At 52.8% G+C, this 15,000-nt stretch overlaps 1 protein-coding gene and 1 long non-coding RNA gene across 2 annotated transcripts in view; both read left to right on the top strand.

Moving 5' to 3' along the window:
• Positions 1-15,000, top strand: part of wdr70 (WD repeat domain 70) — a 33,669-nt gene that overhangs the window by 11,876 nt on the left and 6,793 nt on the right. The window contains exons 10-13 of the mRNA XM_077020770.1: positions 2,781-2,955; positions 11,290-11,389; positions 11,946-12,030; positions 12,174-12,312. Coding sequence (XP_076876885.1) covers positions 2,781-2,955; positions 11,290-11,389; positions 11,946-12,030; positions 12,174-12,312 — 499 coding nt within the window. The remainder of the gene's footprint in view (positions 1-2,780; positions 2,956-11,289; positions 11,390-11,945; positions 12,031-12,173; positions 12,313-15,000) is intronic.
• On the top strand, positions 8,381-11,179 carry LOC143526110 (uncharacterized). The gene is made up of 2 exons (XR_013133821.1): positions 8,381-8,912; positions 9,203-11,179. It is a non-coding gene; the product is annotated as an uncharacterized LOC143526110 (long non-coding RNA).

Here is a 15,000-nt window from a genome sequence, read left to right as displayed (position 1 = left end):
GGGTTTTGACTTTTAGTTGGAAAAAAACCACATGACGTAAACCTTGCAGGGGGGAAGATATCTTCAGGTTGTTTAGGACCGTTGAAAGGTGTCTGCTCTTGATGGAAGGGCCTCTTTTCACGCGCATGCCGCATCTCTCCGCTGCTGTAAGACGATTCCTCTTCACCGCTACAGATCGCCTTCGCTTAACGTCCCGCTCATTTCACACATACCGCAGCTGTCCCGCTGGACACGTCCCCCGTTTTTTGAGCCCATAGTCCCGCGCTACCGCAGCTCCAAAACGGCCATGGAGGTGACCTCGTCGGGGCCGTTGGAATGTCGGGGGGGGGGGACGCCAGGCCTGCGGAAACTGTATCCCGGCTTCACAAATGAAGCGTTCCGTGTCTGTCCAGTACACGCATACCATTCGACCCGACTCTCCGCCTCCACTCCCACTCTACGGAGGAGGAGAGGTGTCCGCGCGTGTCCATCTTGAATGCAGCTCGTTTACAAGCTCTCATGGTAAACCTCGTAAAACAGGATGTACTTTGACGGGGGAGGGGGGGGGGGGGTACTCTTAAGTGTCACATTAGAGGAATCTCCTCAGTCTGCACAACCTTATTCCACACACCCTGCTTATATCTGAAGGCCTCTAAAACACAACGGAAGCTTCTCCCCATATTCACCACCCACACACACACGCTCCAGGGTTCCCCACACTCCCTCTGCTTTGATCAGCCTCCCTTTTACACCGCCCTCCTTATCAGGCCATCTGGGGAACTGGCCCGAACACTCCCGTCTCCCGCGGCTCCTTCGCCAGACCTCCGCCAGACAGCGGGGGCCCCCGTCGGGCATAAACCTCTGGGCTCACGTGTGCGTGGCTGCCTTAGCCTGTAAACCTCTCACGCGTGACTTCATGCCCCCCCCAGGGTAGAGTTAACACGGTTAAAGGTGCCGGTGGGCACACACACTTGTACCTGACCCCAGACCTGCTGCTCACACTCACTTCACCCTGCTACAGCTGCACACACCGGAATTGCTAAGGCACTTCAAAACTGCAATTAAACGACATAATATATAAATGTATAAGTGTGTGTGTGTGTGTGTGTGTGTGTGTGTGTGTGTGTGTGTGTAAAAGATGCATGTTTTGCACCTCTCTTGTGCTCTGTGGACAGTGGGGGATGGTGGGGCTGGTATGGGAGTTCTCTGTAACCAGCATGGGGCAGTTCAGAGGGGACAGGTGGGCCCGTTGTTGTGCAGAAGCTCTCAGAACACCCCTCCGCCCACCGCCCTCGTCAACACGGTGCGGTGGATGTCCGCAAAGACTCCGCGTGGCACACCCAGTGCGTTAATGTCTTCTCATCTGGAATTCTAGAGCCTCGACAAATTTGCAGTTGCTTTTCTGCATTTCGGTGCCTGCCTGTTCCCACGGCTGTGTTCCCGCCATTGTTGGAGAACCTTCCCTTACTTTGTTTTCCTTTCCCGGTATTTTTGTGTGTGTGTGTGTGTGTGTCCCCTCTTTCTTTAAACACGCTGTGTACGTGGCTGTCATGGAATCTGGTCCTGGCAACTGACGGCGTCATCAGCGTTTTAATTCTCCTCTGAGGACCCTCTGACCCCCGGGGTCAGGCCCAGGGGAGGACTCGGACACGCTCGGCCTGATGTCCTAACACTTTTACTGTTCTGAAGAAAAGACGCCGTGTAGCACTGAGCCGACTGCGAGACAAAGGTGCCAGGGTCCCTCCAAAAGAAGTCGTGCTTTTAGACAAAGGTGCAAACGTTACATGGTCACGGAGGTCCGTTTGCACACCGTTCGTAACCTTACAAGATGTCTGCTGTGCCTCTGTGACCGTAGCGAGAGATGGGAGCCTCCCTGGGCCGCCGTGGGGGCGGGCGCAAACCCCCTCGGCTCCGGGGACTCTTCCTCCGGCTTCCTCGCTGAGCCCTGTCCGTCACAGCCGTGCTCCTGAGGGGCCTGACCCAAATAGAGCCGCCCCGCTGTTTCAGCCCTCCCCACACACACACACACACACACACCCCACACACATGCACCAGTCTCTCTTGGCAGTCACCACAGCGGCCCACGCCGCATCAAGTATGCCAGCTTCCTACGCCGAAAAAGCCGCCCGTCGCCGTCTGGGAAACGCACCGCCTTGGCATCTCGTTGTTGTTGTTGTTGTTGATGTTTAGAGTTTTTCTTTCTTTATTGTCCCTCGTTTAAGTTGCATGTGGCCGCTGTGTGTTTTTATTCCTTGCTGTCTCCCTTATCCACCCTCAGCAGCTGTAATGTGTTCAACAGATGTAGAGAAGAAAATTGGAATTTCATGGGTCCTTCGAATATGCCTGTCACACTGATCTACTGTTCCCCTTCTCTCTCTCTCTCTCTCTCTCTCTCTCTCTCTCTCTCTCTCTCTCTCTCTCTCTCTCTCTCTCGCGCTCTCTCTCTCTCTCTCCCTCCCTCGCTCATGTCTGCCTCTGCCTTCACAGCTCCACTGCGTTGAAATATTTGAGCAGCACCGAATAGGGGCCCTGATGGGCCTGCGGTGTGTGTAGCGGTCGTGTTGTGCCCTGCGGGAGGATATGGTGCACAGTGTGGTCCGCAGCAGATGCACACACTTCCGTCCAATCCCGTGACTACATTTGTGTCACATGGGCTCTTTTAATTCCACTTCACTTTATCTACCGCTTCCCACTTTGAAAATGACTTCAGCGGTTTTTAACGTTTGAAGGTGCAGGCGGCTGCTTGACGGTTTACTGCGTGGACGACCGCATGACGACCGTGTCGTGTGTTACTTCACCAGAACCGTGAGGACCTGGGACCTGAACAATGAGAAGAAGCACAAGAGCGTCTTCAAGCCCCGCTCGCACCAGGGCAAGAGGGTGACGCCCACCTGCTGCGCCTACAGCCGGGACGGCAAGCTCATCGCCGCTGGCTGCCAGGATGGCACCATCCAGATCTGGGACAGGAATCTCAGCGTGAGTCGTCCCGCCCCCTGACCCGCCCCCTGACCCGCCCCCTGACCCGCCCTCTAGTCCCAGCGCTCTTGGGTTTTTTTTATTGCACCACAGCAGGACGTTTAAGTGGTTTAGGCAGTTGCTCGAGGGGGGGTGGTTTCATCCTGTGGGAGGTGTGTGTGTGTGTGTGTGTGTGTGTGTGTGTGTGTGTGTGTGTGTGTGTCTAGAGGGTAGGGGGGGCTGTCATGCCAGCCCAAGCGTGTAGAAGCACGGGGTCAACGAGGACCTGACTGGTGAAGACTGGAGCAGGGTCAGAGGTCGGTCTGCGTGTGTGGGGGAGGGTTAGCACGAGGTCGTGGTGATGCTGGCTGGACCCCTGTGGTGTGCTGAGGTGGAGGTGGTGGTGGTGGTGGTGGTGGTGGTCCTCCCTGAACAAGCCGCCTGGGTGTCCACCTGCCCCCTCTGAGTCCCAACGGGATGGATGGAGGTCAGAGGGACGGGGGTGGCCGGGCCTTGGGCAGCACCTTGAGCTGTTGATGTCTGCCGCAGGCCGAAGGTGGAAACGCCCCAGGAAACATTTGAAGTGTGTCCTCTTCAAAGCTGCGATAAAGAACCGTGTAGGGGGAAAACCGGTTGGACAGGTCAGAGGTCAGTGTCAAGAGTGCGGGGAGGCGTGGAGCAGACGAGACGCCTGACTGTACTTGACCGTGAGCTCCATTCTTCTTTCTTTTAGCTAATTACGAACAATCAAACGCTGCATTCCTCGTCTTCCGCCCGGCCGTCGCGCTATGTGTGTTGGCCACGGCGTTGCGTTTTGGTCCGACTACCATCCGCGCAAACGGGCGGCGTGTGTGCTCGGTGCTGAAGGCAGATCGGTCCGCGTGCGTGCGAGCGAGCGAGAGCCTCGAGTTCCTGCCATGGCCCGTGCAGGCGGCCACGAGTCGATGTCCTCGGTGCGGCCTGCTCCACGGTCGCCCTTGAGCCATTGGAACGCTTTCGCGATGACGGAGGTCTGCTCGGCGTCCAAGGCCTGGAGGGTGTAACCACGGTGACGCATCCACTAGAGGCTGGAGTTTGATAGAGGGGGGGTTGCCTCAGTCCGTCATGGACTCGTTCACAGCTGTCATGCTGCAACCTGCACAACGTTATGAAGTATTCGGTTTGATTTCAGTCTTCACTTTGTGGTAGTGGTGGAGCAGACAGAAACCTCGCAGCGCGTTTCGGAGCCCGAGGAGCTGCACACGGCCCCGGCCATCACTGTTAATCTCATCTTACGTTGTTATGACAACCTCCATGGCTGTTATTGACATGGTTTTGTTTTCCTTTCCGCCAGTTTGCTCCCCACAGACTCCAGAACGTTTCTACCTCCTCACCACCGAAAGGTGTAAAGGCGCGACAGTAAAACCTTTCCATCCACGTCGTTCCCGTGGCTCCAGCGGTTCTCTGAAAGGTTTTCCCACCTAAACAAACAAACTCGGCAAAAACAAAATAGAGCCGGCGTTCGGCCGAAACGTCTTGACGTTGTGGTCGTCAGGAAAAGTGAGGTGGGGTGTAAGCTTCATTTGTAGCAGGAGAGTTAGGAGTTGAAGCTCAGGAGTGTTTAGGAGTTGACTCTAAGCATATGGGCCTTGCCCAACACCCCCTGTCGCCCCAGCTTACAAGGTGCAGTGAGAGGAGTGTGCGTGTAACCGCAGCCGGGCAGAGCACGCTGGGTAAAGGGCACGGCAAATGGCTTTATCACATTATCTGCTCGCCCGCTAACGTAATCCGCTTTGTTGCCAATGGGCCTTTTCAAGTCACAGAAGACACGGCTGTCTCAGGAGTTGTAGGGGGACGGTGTTGCTTTCATCCTTTCGTTGCCGTTTCGTCTCGTTCGTGCGAGCGTTTCGCTGCGTTCGGGTCCGCTTTGCGCGTCCGAGCGTCGTCCGGCTTTTCTCATGCACCTGAGCAATTCTTTTTTCCATCACCTTTGCCCAGAGGCTCACCCTGCAGCGTATTTATTTAAAGAGGATTTAAGAGCTCAGCTTTAACACTCTCCAGAACCCTGTGTCAATGCTTGTAAGTTATTTCTATTTAGATAGTCAAAGGTGTCCCAGGTTTCTTGCGTTCCTTGCTGGCTGGCCTAGGGCCAGCGCTATATGGACAATAGAAGAATACGCAAATCACCAATGCAGCATGTTTCATGTGTGTATATATTCTATGTTGAAGATTTAAAAAAATTCAAAACGTGTTTCAAAGGGGCCGTGTTGAGTGGACATTAACCAATGTCTGGATTAATGAAATGCGTGGCCCTCGGGCAGATGTTGTGGTACACATGATATTCTGTACGTGTAAACAGATAACTGAGCTGGCGTATGAATGCAAATGCGATATTCATTCTGCAACCGCATTGGTCATGGCTACCAGACCCCCAGATGGCTCCAACTGTAACAGCTGACCTAGAGAGACTGAGTGAAAAACCTGTAATTTATTACAGGTTGTTCTTGCAGACTAAATATTTAACCAACATCCCACCTCCACCCCCCCCCACCCCCCCCCCCCCCCCCCCTGGGAGCCGGGAAGATCAACTTGCGTCTCTAGAGCCTGGGTTAAGCCTGTGCCCCATCTTCTTGGAGGTTATCCAGCGTTCTGCCCCCTCGCTGATGTTTGACTGGGACGGCTGAGGGCCAGAGGACATTTGTGGATCAGGACATTCGAGCGTTTTTGCCAGCGCGTGATCCACAGAGATCCGGTCTCTCCAACTCCGTGCACTCCACGTTCCGGATCTGAGTAAATATACCATTGACTTGAAGAAAGAGGCACACGCTGTCTGGAATGTTCCTCTGTTGTCAGCCCTTGATGCTCCACTATAGACCAGATAAGTTCCCGTATGTCAGTGACCACCCTCCCCCCCACACATTACTCACCATCCAACACGCAGACAGACAGTATCAATTTGCCGGATGGTCTTGATCTCTGCCGCGGCTACGGGGTCAGACGGGCCTTCTTCTGAGCATGAATGACGGCCTCGTCGATCCTTTGATTGAAGTCCAGATGATCCTGTCGGTTGAACGAGGCGAATGATGATGATGATGGCGTGCTTCTTCACTGACCCTTCGGCATTCGCCCGCGTTCCGCTGCCCTGAGGTTCCTTTTTGATGGTTGCCAGGTAATGACCTGCACTTCCAAATGGAGATCGCTCCTCCGTTTGATCCATTACCTAAGTACACGACGTCATTGTTTACGCAATTTCTCCATTTTACAACACATCAAAGAACAAACTGTTCGGACACCCTTATGAATTCGGTTAATGTGTTGCCCATTTTTCTGTCAGATAAAAGTTTTATTAATCTAAGCATGTTAGATTAGGCATGTTAGATGTTCTAATGTGGTATGAGGTTACGTGAACAGGCTCTGTTTAAGACTTCCTGTCGGTAAAATCGGTCACATGTACAGGTCGTTGTCTCCGCTGAATCTCTGATGGCAATACAGTTCCCTCCCCCGCAGTGCTGCTGAAGCCTTCATCTGGTGATGCGCTCCCCAGAACGTGCCTGTTTTCTGTAGGCTTGGCTACAGTTGCGTTTCGGGAAGACCCTTCTAGTCGGGCTCTTCCAAGCACAAACAACATTAACGATGTGGTAATGTCCCTCACATATATAGACCGCGGAGTTCTCAGCCCACCTCCTACACTGCACAACCTCGCTGGAGATCTGTGCGAGTTGTGCAGTAACTCACTCGATATATGAGGCCCTTGCGAAAACAACAAGCTTGAGCTTGAGATCGTGGCGTGTGTCCACGTCCCCACGTCCATGTCCCCACGTCCCAGCCCCACGGGCCGGTGTGTGTCCCAGGGGATTGGGGAGTGTGAGGGCACAGTCCTCAGCAGCTGCTCCTGCTCCGCACGCATATGAGTATGTGTGTGAGTGTGAACGAGAGAGCAAGTGTGTGTGTGTGTGTGTGTGTCTGTGCATGTGCATACTAAACCTTCATCGATCCCGTCAGCGGCATATTTTGCGCGGCCCTTGTGTTTAACACTACATCAAACGTAATAGCTCCCTAACCAGCAACCAATCCTGTTCTTTTCATCTGAGAAATCGATTGCAGTAAACAGCCCTGCTGTAGACAGGGGCGACAGAATGATGCACGTCTCCCTGACGACTAGCACACGTCCCGTTCCCAGAGCCTAAAACCATGCAAAGATGAACACTGCTGCTTCACTGAAGCAGATGTAAAGATACTCTGGCAGACATTACTTCATCGGGAGTGTGTAAAAAAGAATATGTAAAATACTCCAGTACTGATTTTTGCAAAATCTGATCTCACAAAAAGGCAAATGCGTTGTACAGAATCTACCAATAAGGGTCATTTTTGTCTGGTTCCAATTTTTGTCTTTTGGGCCTACAATGATAAAGGGCATGCAATGATAAATACAATGATAAAGCGTAATAGAATTTACATGAAAAAATAAGAATCTATCTTTAAACCTAGACTCAGAAAAAGTCCGTAATCTGAATGTACAAAATAAATCGCTTTTTTATTTTGCGTTTAGTTTTTCCCTAGCTAAGTGTGTAAGGAGAATCACTTGCTGACCGCAACTGAGCGCTTGACTGCTTGTTTTGTACCAGCTGTGTGGGGACGTGTGCCGTATTTGAAGAGCATGTGTCTGGCCGTCTGGTCTGGCCGGCTCCCGCATACTCCGACAGAGTACTTGAGACGCAAGATTCAAACGAGGCAGAGCCGAATCTGGCCGCTCGGCGTTTGCGCTGTTGCACTGTTTTTTATCCCCGCTGTCCTAAATCTCTCTGTGTCCATATTTACTCGGATCTGACTATGCGTGGTGGTACCGTGACGCTGCGGTTGTGCGTTACACTCCGCCTCGTCCTCGTTTCAGAGCTTGGTGAGACGTCCTCCTGACCTTCGGCGGTCTGCAAACGTCTCGTGAAATGCCATGCGTGCCAGAAGCTTTTTGAGTAGAAGACACATGGTTGACAGAGATCATTAGGAGTGTGAAATACCTCTCACGACTGATTCTCCTTAAACACGAAGGCAAGAGGTTAAAAATGAAAGTCGATTTTCACATCTGTCTTCCTTTACTTCTGACTGTGCTTTTCCAAGGCTGAGAGTGTCCTGTCGGTGGGAGGCTGACCCTCCTCTGACTCTTAGCACCTTCTTCCTTCAGTTGCTCTTTCTTCATCCTCCTTCCAGCGATGCTCCTCACGGGCGGAGCGAGCTGGCTGGCGAGTTCTCGCGCATGGGTGAGGCTCCCCGTTACTCTGGGTTCTGCCCCCCCGGGCCGGCTTGCCCCTCTGCTCTGTGGAGGGCAGGGGAGGTAAGTGGATGTGGCACGTCCACACTAATCAAATGTCCTCCTTTGCCCCACGCTGCCCCCCAGCCCAGATCACCTCATCATGACCTTCGTGACCCCCCCCCATCAACCCCCCCCCCCCCCCCCCCCCCCCCCCCCCCCCCCACCCTGACGCTCCTTCATCCTGACATCAGAGAGGCCACTGGCCCGGACCCGTCCCGCATAAAGCTGATATGCTTAGCCCTGTGTCACTTGAGCAGAACTTCCTGAATGCCTTTTGGAGGGCCTGTCAATCAGGGGTGTTTAAAAAAACGTGGCAGGCTGGTTTATTGCTCGCTGATATTGGACTCTGGGCCGTGGAAGGGGCCCGGCGGCAAGATTGAGGCGAACCCGGCGAGCTCCATGGAGATAAGGGGGCTGGCACTTTAATCTCACGCCGCGCAGGGCCTCCTCGCTGCGGCCGTGACCCGATTGCACCGCGACGGGCAGCGGCAGATTCGGGCCGTCGGCCAGGCGTCGCTCCGTCGGGGGCGCGAGCAGGTGTAGGCGCTCAGATAAAGAGCGAGGACCAGGAGGGGGGGCGGGTGGATCGGCTAGCCAGTCATGGGTGAGGACGTTGGCGTGGCAGCCAATAACGGGCGAGAAGATTGGAGTGAGCGAGGCTGCTAGAGAGAGCTGAGGCGCCGTTATCTCGGTGCTCCACGTTAACGACTTCTCCTCGCTCCCACGAAAGTGCTGACGTCTCCCGTCTCCCTCTCTCTCTCCTGTCTCTCTCTCCTGTCCCCCCCCTCTCTCCCCTCAGACAGCTGGATGTTTTCACCTGACTGTCTGTCTGTCTCTCTCATTCGTATACATAAATATTGGGGAGTGTATATGTCCTCGGTCACCTCATTTTTGTCTTTCTTCCGGTCTCCACACACCCCCCCCCCCCGTGTCTGTGCGTCTGGTTCTCAACTGACACCCTCTTACCAACGATTCAGGCAGCTGCTTATTTTCACCTCTGTCTGTTTCTTCCCTTTCGTCTTCTTTCTCATTCGTTCCCGTTGTAGTGGTCTTGTTTTACCTCCCACCCTCTCGTGCTTGCCGCCTCGGTCCTCAGTCAGCCCGCATACGTTTTTAAGCCCAGCTCGGTCGTGTGCTGCTTTTCACACGCCCGTTATCACGCAGAGCGTCCAGCCAGTCTCCTGCCAAGCCCTGACGTTCCTCATCTCTCCTGTCTTATACATGCAGTCTGGTTACACTTAGATCAGGCATGCTGTGTGCTATATATCGGTTCTGAGAAGAGACAATCTGGGATGGAATATACCCATCATTTGGCATGCGCATCGATCATACCCAAGATGTTTTGCCAGTTAAGAGGCATAATGTACCTCGGATGTTTTAGGCAAATAGCCCACCAGTTTGGTATAATCTGTGTGGGACATGTTAAAGCTGACACTGCTTTGTGACGCTTCCAGAGTCTTCCCAGTCCGTCGCTGAAGAAGCAGAGTGTTGCACGCTGAGAAGACACCGTGTGAGGTTTCCTGTCCGTCTTGAGAGCACCTGGTTAAATTTGCTCCTGTAACAGGGCTTTGTTGTGTTGAAAGGGAAATTAGCCCCCAAAAAGGTTTTGCATTTTTCGAGTAGCTGGAGTTGATAACTAACAGATGATGTAGCTATTATTCATGTTTGCGCAGCTTTTAGTAGGTGAAAGTGGCTTCTGGTTTGGTTTGCTAATCCTCAGAGGCCAACGTTGGGTTTAAAACCAAAACACACTCTTAACCACTCCACCCAGTGCTGCCCAGAGACTCAACCGCCATTCCTGTCTCACCCAGTGAGCTATAAATAACACCGCTCTCTGCAACCGAAATTCATTTTTATTGGCCGTTTTTAACCTGCGAGTGAACGCTCGCCTGAGTTCAAAGCGGCCAATCCCTGACGTGCCGTGGGTTTTATGGATTATGTCCAGAGGGAGGGAAAATGCCACTTGTGCGCTGAACGGCACGTGTCCGTCCCGTCACACGCGACCCCGCGGTGGCTCACGCGCACGCCCGCCTCGGACGGACCCGAACGGAGGCTTTTACGGCCCACTGTAAATCACCAGCACGGCTGGGTTAACCGCGGTTCCAGCTGGCCTGTTCGCCAGCTCTCTCCTGTTTCACAGCCTTCCTCTGGCAGCACGCGCTGATGGGGTAGGATCACACATGGGTGGTCAGGAAAGCTGACCAGAAAGGCTAACGATCATGCCACTTAGGACAACTGTAGGGAGATGCTCTTTGCAGGGGGATGGGGGGGTTGGGATGATTGTTTCTGGTGTCAAGGGAGGGATTAAGGTGCTAATAGTTATACACCCTGATGTGACCAAAAGTCCTTTGTTTTTAAGAGTAAGAGGTTTGATCCTTCATCACTTCCTTGAGTTCTCGTAAGTTTTCAGTAACTGGTTTGTGGTATTGTGTTTGTGGGATTAATTGCAAAGATTACATTAGTTAAAAAAAAGTTCGGAAGTTGAACTTTCCACACTCCATTTCACTCTTTATAATGTAGATTGATGATATGTTAATATTTTTGATTGGTTACACCATAAAGCCTAAAGGATAATGTCAGTAAGCTGACCTCCTCACATGGCCAAGGTAAACAATGGTGAGCACTGTTGATTCAAGACAGCATTTTTGAGTCAAGACTATTTTCAGATCAAAACAGTTTTGGGATAGCGAAGGTCCAAACATTTCCAAAACTTTGGTAGTTTTCAAGGTTGAAGTCAAGTATAGGATATTTCTCTCCCCCCCTCTGGCAAATGGGAACCTCATGTCCTCTTGAAATGATTGAGCTTGAAAGGGTGCTTGCGCGACTTCAGTGGCAAATGCAAACTCTCCGCGGAGTGTGAAAGGGTCCTGGTGAGAGGCCGATGGTAGTGGGTCCTGGATCGGAGTTGGTGTGTGTGTGTGTGTGTGTGTGTGTGTGTGTGTGTGTGTGTGTGTGTGTGTACCCATAGGTAAAAAAAAAATGCTTGTGGATTGTACAGTGAGTGGACTGACATGTTTCTGTTTCCTGTTTTCTTTTGGGGTGATTTTGGGGGGGGGGGGGGGGGGTAGGTCCACACCAAGTTCCACTGTCGCCAGGCCCACGTGCCCGGCTCGGACACCTCGTCCCTCGTGTTCTCCTACGATGGAACGACGCTGGCATCCCGAGGAGGTGAGTCCCCGCTGCGTCACCGCGACCATGTGTAATGTGGAGTGGGGGGTGGGTGTTGTGGCATAAAGCCGTGCTGTCCCTAAGAACAAAGGCCTTGTCTTTTCACCCAAAATCTGAATGAAAGTACGGGGGGGGGGGGGGGGGGGGGGGGGTGGCTGAGCTGTCCAGAGGTTGTCCAGCTGCTCCACCCATTTACACACGCAGCCTCAGTCGGGGAGTTTTGGCCTTCGTTACAGGCCCTTCTTTGAGCGTGCCGTCAGCTCTTGCAGAGTTAGTCAGCACTTAGAGATCTCCATGATGCAGCTAAGTAGGGTCTGACCTCTGAACACTCATCCTGTAGACTACACTGACCCTGATTCATGCTCCGGGACAATTACGTTGTTCAGGGATTTTTTTTTTGTTCTGCATCTCGTCCTACCACATGGGAGGAGGTGGGGACGTCTTTGATAACCCCCACGCAGCATTGATTCTTGCATTACTCATGTGATCGCCGTCCCTGCACCCGTCACTGCTCTCAGCGTCCACGTCTCTCCTGTCATCTCTCGTCCTCCTGCAGGGGACGACACTCTGAAGACGTGGGACATTCGCAACTTCAGGAAGCCCCTCAACGTGGCCACGGGGCTGACCTCGTACTTCCCAATGTGAGCCTGAAGTTCCGGAGCCTTTGACCCTCTGACCTTTCGATAATCCCCCCACGATTAAAGCGATTGGTTAAAAAGAATGACTCTGTTTGTCGGGCTTTGCTGGTAAACACGGCCTTTGTCTCCTCTCTGTATGAGCACAGGACGGACTGTTGCTTCAGCCCTGACGATAAACTCCTGGTCACCGGTACTTCGGTGAAGCGTGACGAGGGCCACGGAACGCTGGTCTTTCTGGAAAGGCAGACCTTCAGGAAGGTCTACGAGATAGAGGTGGCCAGCGCCGTAAGTGACATCATTCTAAGACGTTACTGTGGACTCTGGATCTGGTGTGGACGCTGATTCACCCACACTGCGTCTCCGCCCCTGCACTATTGGCCACGCCCCCACCGCCACAAACACATTTCCTCCATGTGCTACTGGCTAAGCCTAACAGAAACAGGCTTCCTCCGTGCATATCCGTGTATAAAGAGTCAGGTCATGGCCAATAGAACTAACTGCAGGATTCGCTTCATTTCGTAATGATCCGTTTAACTAGATCCGATTCAGAGGATTGGAGTGGAGCCATCTACCTTAACTGCTGCCAGTGAACTTGCACAGTTGTATTTAAGATCGTTCTCAGTTGTGTACAGACCGTCACGAGATACTTACAAGCATTTAAAGATGGGAATTTGAATTTGGGAATGTGAAAACCCGTTTAACATCCTTCCACATGGGTGACCGAGACCAGTGTCTACATGAGGGATGAATGGAGTTCTGCTGAAATACAGCGGAGGACTGGATATGTTCCAGTAGAACTCCTTCATATGGGTGATCCGTGATCTACTGGCGTACTAATGTTTCCATTCCTCAGACTCTGCTGGGAGCCGGTGAGTGGACACCAGGGTGGTAGACACGAGGCCTTCCCCTCTGTGTTGGTAGCCCGTCGCCCCTTTCCATGATGAACTGGCCTTGAGCAGCAGCCGGCCTTATGCTTCATGCATTTCGTGTCTCCCTGTCCCTTTGTCACTGGTCAGATGCTGGACGATGCCCTGAGAAGCCCTTCCTTCAGAGACATCGTCCCCCCCTGTCTTGACCGAGGCCGAGACGGGCCGCTCAAGGCACGCGTCCCCTTGTTCCGGGTCTGCGGACTCGGGTTTATCCTTACGTGAATGCCCAGAGGGCCCCCGCCGGCGCGTTATTTATAGGTGCCTCGCCCCAGCGTGACCCCGACTAGCTCACTATTTACCGTGTTTATCCAACGGGGCTCTCGGCCGAACGGCCGAAGAATGCAAGTGCTGCGATCTTAAGGACCGGTCCGCCAGGCGCTCCTGTGAAAAGAAGGGCCACCAATCATGTGGGTGTAAACATTCGGCGTGACCCCGGTGCGGGGTCACCCTCCAGGGCCGCTCGGAGAGGCAGTGGCAGGCACGTTGGGCGGTGGGTTGTTGGAGGTGCCTGGGAAGCTCCTGTCTTGGGCCTCTTGCTCACCAGGTGTGAGATTAGCTGACAGAACCAGTTCTCCACAACACGAGAACAACCTGGGCCCAGAATTTCAGTGGTACCTTTAGTTTTCACCACGACTAAAACAGAACCTGTCCTGTTTTTGTGAACGGCCGATATACTTCTGGAGTCCAGTGAATGCTCTCACTGATACGGTGTGGACAGGGTGTAGTTACAGTGTACAGCCAAGCTCTCTCCTGTCTTCAGGACAAAAAGGTTTTAGCACATGCTAAAAATATATACAATCCAATGTAATCAAATCACACGAAGGCAGTGGGAGCTAAAAGCTTGTCAGTTGCGGGTTTATCCTGCTCCGTTAAGACAGGACGCAGGTGGTTTGCTTTGATGTTTCAAGGCTTTGACTCTTTTGTATCTCCCGTTCCTGACACAGGCCAGGAGGGCTGAGAACAGAGTTGTAATGCCTTTGTCATCCTCCATCGCACCGGCATCTTGAAACGTTCGTCCAAACGTCGCCGGCGGGCTCAGAATTTGATCTGGACTCTAGGGTTAGCGTTTTTCCTTGTATTGGTTAGCTGGGTCTGAGAAATTATTTGATTGATTGATTGATTGATTGTTAAGGGTGGCCTTGGGATTTTGTGAGCAGACCACACATTGGCCATGTGTGTGCACGCACCGCAGGTGTTTGGACAGGCGCCAGCACACAGCCCGTTTGTATGCCCCTCCCCCGCTCCCAGACAGTCCACCGTGACATACGACAGAGCCTTAAGCCGCGGGCCGGAGGTCACGACGCCAGATATTTCTCTCCTCTTCGTGTTGGACTCGTCTGTCTGGGCTGCCAGCTTTGATCGGCTGCAGCCTTCGCCTCCTGTCTGTCTGCGTGGTCTCCTCCTCCTGCTCCTTCTCCACCTCCTCCTCTTCCACCTCCTACTTGGTGACACTCGCTCCGAGGAGCACAGTGCTCCGGAAAGCTTGACGATGACCCAGGATGCCAGACTCTCATCTCTTCTTCCCACAAAGCTTGTAATGCACTCGGGTGAGAAACCCCTGAACTTATGAAGCTCGTGGGTTTTTGTTTGGTCTTCGCATCGGACACTAATTTCAGGGTACCCGCGGGTCCTTAAAAAGTGTTAAAATGTCTTAAATTTAGTTTTCCATATTCAAGGCCTAAAAATGTCTTTAAATGTCTGGAATTTTATGAGGGGAGGCATTAAATTATTATAAGTGTGTGTTGTTCAGTTGTTCTGGCGTGATGCGAACTTTGCCGAATCTAGCGCTAATGCAGAAAATAACCGCTCCAGGGTCCTAGTGCTAGATTCCTAGCGTTGGAGTATACAGCCTCAACAATTTTCGTTCGCCACCCCCCCCCCCCCCCCCCCCCCCCCCCCCCCCCCCCCACACCCCCCGTCAACGATGTGGAACACACCTGCATCCCCGGTAATAGTATTATTTTTTCTTGTGAGAGGTATTAAAAAGGTCTTAAAAGTCATTGAATTTGAGATTTTAAAATGTGCAGACAGATACCCTGTAATT

The sequence above is a fragment of the Brachyhypopomus gauderio genome, chromosome 10, assembly GCF_052324685.1.
Source record: "Brachyhypopomus gauderio isolate BG-103 chromosome 10, BGAUD_0.2, whole genome shotgun sequence".
Taxonomy (NCBI): domain Eukaryota; kingdom Metazoa; phylum Chordata; class Actinopteri; order Gymnotiformes; family Hypopomidae; genus Brachyhypopomus; species Brachyhypopomus gauderio.
This window is presented reverse-complemented; position numbering and strand designations above follow the sequence as displayed.